This window comes from Heterocephalus glaber, unplaced genomic scaffold (genome assembly GCF_053883595.1).
Source record: "Heterocephalus glaber isolate CG9 unplaced genomic scaffold, H.glaber_assembly_v1.0 deba00001610, whole genome shotgun sequence".
NCBI classification, from domain to species: Eukaryota; Metazoa; Chordata; class Mammalia; order Rodentia; family Bathyergidae; genus Heterocephalus; species Heterocephalus glaber.
Genome location: NW_028258381.1, coordinates 25,609,309 through 25,615,308, shown reverse-complemented (window position 1 = coordinate 25,615,308; position 6,000 = coordinate 25,609,309). Strand labels below are relative to the sequence as shown.

At 49.1% G+C, this 6,000-nt stretch overlaps 1 protein-coding gene across 1 annotated transcript in view; it reads left to right on the top strand.

The window, feature by feature from the left end:
• The first annotated feature begins 886 nt into the window (after positions 1-886).
• Positions 887-6,000, top strand: part of Hecw1 (HECT, C2 and WW domain containing E3 ubiquitin protein ligase 1) — a 401,408-nt gene continuing 396,294 nt past the window's right edge. The window contains 2 exon segments of the mRNA XM_087196392.1: positions 887-1,629; positions 1,632-1,681. Of these exon segments, the coding sequence (XP_087052518.1) occupies positions 1,560-1,629; positions 1,632-1,681 (120 nt within the window). The 5' untranslated portion in view covers positions 887-1,559.

Genomic DNA, 6,000 nt, shown 5'->3' with positions numbered 1-6,000 from the left:
GGGCGGCGCCGAGCTGAGCCAACCGGGCTGTGGTTGGCTCCGGAGTCTGGTATCCACCGCGGAGCGGCGGGGAGGGAGGAGATGCGGGCGCGAGGATAAAGCGAGGAAGTGCGCCGCGCTGCCGCGCGTCAGGCGCCGCTGTGGGAGCCTCAGCCCCGCGCGCCTCGGTGCGCCTGGCCCCTCCTCGTTCGCTCGCAAGCGCCAGGCACCGAGTGGCTGGCGCCCCCGGGGTCCCCGAGGCAGGTCCCCCGGGGTCCCCGAGGGAGGTGACTGCGCGCGGACGGAGATGCTCTGCGCCCAGCCCGGAGCTGCCGAGGTGAGCGCGCCGCGGGCACCCTGCCTACCGCCCCCGCCCGACCCCAGTCACCGCGCGGCTCCCGAGAGCGCGAAGCCTCAGCGGTGCTCTCCTTCCCTGGGCCGGGATCCACCTTCCTCTCCACCTTCTCTTTTCTCCCGCGAGGTTCAATTATCAGCCTGGGGTGCGCCACCGCCCGCCGGGCTGGGTGCGCGGCTGGGGACCCCGGCTGGGGTGGAGCGGGCTCGCCGGGCCCTCCCGAGGGGCGCGGAGGGAAACAAAGAAGCCCCCCAGCGGGCTCGCGGCGAGGAGGTGCCCGGGCAGGGGCGGAGAGACCTACGTAATCCTCTTTCCTAGCCCACACCCACCCTGGGGACCCGAGCTGGTATCGGCGCTCCGCCTCGGGCTAGCCGTGGGCGATTGTGTCCCGGGAGACGCCGGCCAGGGTCCCCCTGCCTGCGCCCAGGTCCCCTCACGAGCCAGCCTGCGCTGGGTTCGTTGCGGGGCCAGGTCCGGCCCCGGCTTTCCCGGGCGAGGATGCACCCGGTCCCTGCCGGCTATGCCCTCCGCTGGGCCTGGCACCTGAGTTGGAGAGGAAGCAGCCCGTCACGTCGCCTACCGTATTGCGACCTGCACCCCGGCGGGCGGGAGGGAGGAGGGAGGAGCTGGGACACGCGCGTCCGGTCCATTTTTGGCTGGAGGTGCGCTTCCTCCTACCCAAGCATTCCGGGACCGTCACAATGCAGCAAAATCCGAGCGCTCCAGCAAAGTGGCCCCTCCATACCCCGCATCCCCCAGGGCTTTCTGATTGCTAGGCTTCTTTGACTTCCGAGCCACTTGGCCGATTCCGGGAGCGCGGATGCGTGGTCTGCCTTGCACACAGGCTGGGCACCGTAACTTCTCCCCTGCCGAATTTTAGCGCGTGGGGGTGGAGGGGCAGTTGGCAGGGACACAGGCTGCAGAGACGCCCGTGCCTCCGTCTGCATTGGGCTGACACCCATTCAGAGTGGGGATTTTCCTAGTTGCCAGAGATACGATTTGACATTGCTGTAGTTTTGTTGCTTACTCCTCTTGCGATCTGCAGTGGCGTGATTACCCCCTTGTGTTTTGTTTGTTTTTTGTTTTTGTTTTCTTCTCTCTTTGAAAAGATAACAATGCTGTGCTCGGCAGAAATGGATACAGGAAGAGCAGCGTAGTTCAAGGATTAAGGGAGAGGCATCTTCTCTCTTTTCCTGGGATTTTAAAGGCGATTGTAGAAGGGCAGATGCCCTACCCGAAAAGGCCAGCCTGTGCACACCCCAGCGGTGTCGTGGTCCAAGGCGTCTCAAAGCAGGTGGCCGATCTGCGTTCCTCATCAGCGGACTCGCTCCCGCTGTGGCTATTACGGTAATTCATTCTAGATTGGGGATTCATTTTGCAAATGTGTGTTTTCCACTAAGAAGGGATTAGAGTCTACATGTCTATCCTAGTATGAACGTGTGTGCCTGTTTGGTAGAGAAATAGATTGTGGGAGAATGCCCTGCCCCCCCCCCCGTGGAAAAATGCTACCTCCATTGGAAAATTGAAACATTATTTTAATTGCTAGACCTAGAGGCAAATCAGACTTTAGGGGATTTCATTTGATAACTATGTTCTGGCTGATTCTGCACTCGGATCCCAGTCTACCGCAGTCGGCTGCTTTGTGGAATGACAGTTTTCTTTTTGTCTGAAGAGGTTTTTTCTTCAAAGCCAGTTGCCTAAATTTGCTGGGATTATGACATTTTTGACTTGGTAGGAAGGCCACGTTCTGAGCTGGACCAGCCTGTCAGTGCATTAGTATGGAGGGAAGATGGGTCAGAGTATCATTTGACTCGATTCTGTGTATGTGTCTAAAGATGGACATATTAAAAGATCACTTTACGCTTTACCTTCTGTGGATGAGTGTAATCAAGCAAATATTAAAGTGCAGAGGTGATGACGAGAAAACCACCTCTGTCTCATTCCTTCTCTACAAAGTAAGTTGGACCAGCTTGTTCTCTGGTTCTTTTTGGCTTCAGCATCCTGTGATAACTGATAGAAGAGTCAAAAAAGTTCCACAGCTTAGGAAAGAGCCCACACAATAGCAGCAAAGGATTTACTATAGAATTTATGGTCACGTTTACATCTCGAAAAATTTTAACTTCAGTGCCTGCATTTTTTTCCCTATAAATGAAAGTAGCCAGCAACTCAAACAGGTAATTTTTTTGTCCACTATAGAAAAAGATTGTTGGGGGGAGAAAAATTTGAGTTAATTGGGTTATAGGTTTTCTTCTTTGTGGATTTATTCATTCCAATCTTGTCTTGAGTAATTAAGAGTTTCCGTATTTTCAGTGATTGATTTTTGTTTATTTGTAATGAAACACTCTAAATAGCTGCTTCATCCTACGCAATAATTAACAGTGGTATCAGACAGCCCCTGATCTAATTTGATATTGCTCATAAAACCTGTTAGTGCTATTGTGTGTTATAAAAATGAGCCAGGCAATGCTGGTTCACACAGACAAGCAAAGTGTTTTCATGTGCTTCCAGTAATTATTACAATTTAGGGATGGTTGAGGTATTTAGTCATTGATTCATGCTTAGCCACACCATTTTCCATGGTTATGCACTCATTTTTTTTTTTTTTAAAGTTACAGTCCAAATTCACAGCTCAGAGTAACAGTTCTGCCAGGCATAATTAACCACTTCCTTGCCTGTTTTCCCTTTAGCCTTTCATTCATACAGCGAAGGTGGCCCTGATCACACTGTAGTTCCCCGAGTTGTAAATGTGCCACAGCCTCCTTGTTCAAACATCAGAGTGTCTTCAGGACAAGGACATTGTTAGAGCCGTCGCTCCTCTCTCCAGCACCTAGCACTTTGTCTGGTACGTGGTAGGTTCTCAGGAATGCTTAGTGAGTGGATTTCAGGTCATAAAAATGCCCTGCGATTGAACAGGCAGGAGGTAGGTGGGAACCTCAGCTTTGGGAATCAGCTGTGGGAATCAGAGGGGTTATGTAAGATGCTTAAGGGAAACGGTGAGCCAGGATTCAAATCCACACCTTCCAGACTGTCACAGAGAGAAGCTCCACCCCTTCAGAAAAACAAACAAACAAACAAGCATGGAGAGTATCCAGTTCAAATGTTTGTAGGTTTGGGTTATTTATTTTTGGTTGAATGATCTGGATTCTCCATTTTGACAAATTGACCTGGTGGCAGTGCTGTGCTGTCTCTCCTCTACAGGAACCTCATCTGTCCCAAGCATCCTGTCCTCAAACCAACAGGGTGGGCATGCTTCTGCCCATTTTCTCTCCAGGTCTTCATTCCACCACACGGAGCTTGCTAGGATGATGGGCATAGCTAGGGAAGGCCACTCACTGGCCACATTTAGCCCCCCTCACTGTGCTTCTGAAACAACCCAGCAGTTAGACCAGAGACACCTGTCATTCCTGGGCCGGCCTAGTGGTGACTGTGTCCCCAGATAGGCCGATTTCTGTACCAACAAACAAATGTGACTTAGAGACCTTGAAACCCTTGCCTGCTTCTCTCCCATTTGCCTGCTCCCTTTGTCACTAAGAACGGGGTGGTTACCATTAGGAGACCAGGGAGTTCAGTACTCAGGGGTCCTTGTCCTTTCGATACCATAGACCCGGGCACATTTGATGTTCACGGACTTTCAAAGACGACAGCCTGAACTATTCTGTATGGCTTTCTTCCAGTCACTTTTCCTCTCTGAAGTTTCATTTCCTCTTCTTTAAAAGTAGGAACGGGGGCTGGGGATTTAGCTCAGTGGTTCCGCTGCCTGCCTTGCAGCAAGTGCAAGGTCCTGAGTTCGATTCCCGGTACAAAAAAAAAAAAGTAGGAATGGAAGCAGACAGTTCTATTGCCGTGATTTTGTGATTGTTTTTGTTATTTTATTTCAGCGATCCAATTGGAGAGTGAAAAATACAAAGGATAATTTATCTTTGCAATATATGTACTACGTAATATATGTAGAAATACGCAAGGCTTTGTGTGTCCATCGGTGGGCTATCTGATAACCACTTTAAGCCTTTTGTTAATGCTCTTTTCTATAGCTATCTTGGAGCAATTGTTTCTTAAAACTGAATTTGCTGTATTAAAGGGAAAGAGAGCCATGTGTGGCATTGCACCTATAGTCCCAGCTACTTGGGAGGCTGAGGCAGGAGGATCACAAGTTTGAGGCCAGCCTGGGCAACTTCGTGAGACAAAATTTTAAAAAAATGAAAAGGGTGAGGGCCTGGGTTTAATCTCTAGGATTAGGAAAAAAATGAAAGGAAGGAAGTGGGGAGGGAGGAAGGGAGGGAGGGAGAAGAAAGGAAGATTGACTTTTCAGTAGTGAAAAAGTATACAGTTTAGAATTCAAGTCAAGGACCTAAGAACGGCAGTAAAGCACTGTCCTTCTCACCCTTGAGTGTGTTTCCCAGCTGAATAACTCCTGTAGTCGAAAGTGTTCCCTGAGATTCATCCAACAATTTCCCCTTTCAGTTCCTCTTTGGTTTCTTATTTTGCTCTTTCCCCACACAACCTTCTGGGACCCCTCCCTCCCATTTCTAAGACACACCTGAGAATTACACTGTCAGGCACCCTCACCTGGCCCTGCCCAAGGCAGGCTTGAGAGTCTCATACACTTCTTACTGTCTCAACCATTTCTGTTTTCTAGGGCTTATTTGTTGGTATTGCTGTCCTAGTTAAGATATCATGAGGTAGACCAAGCTAGTCTTCTGATGACTTTGTAGTGTACCTGTCTTTCTCCCAGACTTTCTGGCCATCATTTGAAACTTAAATACTAAGTGCTTGTGACTTAAGGCTTCTTTAAGCACTTTAGAAAGCAAAATAACATGTTGATGATTGTGTGTATTCCCATGCCTTAATGTGTGGATGTAGGAGCATTGGTAAGAGGCGCATGTGCTCTGTAACATAGGCACTGTAGGAAAAATGATAAGTGAAAGACAGTAATGTCGCTACTTATTGACAAAATAGCACTAGACTTTTAGGTCATCTGGATTTCCATAGCAACAGGTGATGTGCAGAGTCCACATTATCTGTCTAGAAACTATTGTCTCTGCTTTATTGGCCCCACACTTGATGTACTTAATAAGGATGTAGCTCGTGGATGGGCTCTTCTGCTGCTATCAGGCTTCTATTGCATGTGATATTTTTGGGAGAATTCCGCGGCTGAAACTTAAGCTGGTGTTGGGGGGCGGGGCTGGGGTGGGAGCTGGAAGAGGATGCCATCTGTGCCCACAATGACGAATGCTATCGTGAAGACTTCATTTGGGGTCCCTTTTATATATTTAGTGGAGCAGATTTTTCATTTCACACTTTCTAGATATATTTGTATTGCACAGATGTCAGGGAAATATCATGTGTGTGAAAGAAAAAAATAAAGACCAAAATTCACATCCGTGGCCGGGGATTGTAATTCAATCAATTTGTCCTTAAATTGACACCTATTTAACTTGCCTGAATGTTCTCTGCTTTTTCTTTGGGATTTTGAGCAGAGTGCTTTGAGAAACAAAAAACTCAGGGTCTTGCTAAATTCCTGACTTGTCCAGGCTGGACTCAAATTTACCATCCCCCTGCCTTGGCTGGCTCCTGGAACGTTGGGATTACAGGTGTGCGCCACCACACCTGGCAAAAATCTCAGCCTTATACATTATTAAAAGTCCGCATTGAGTTTTTGAGGGTAA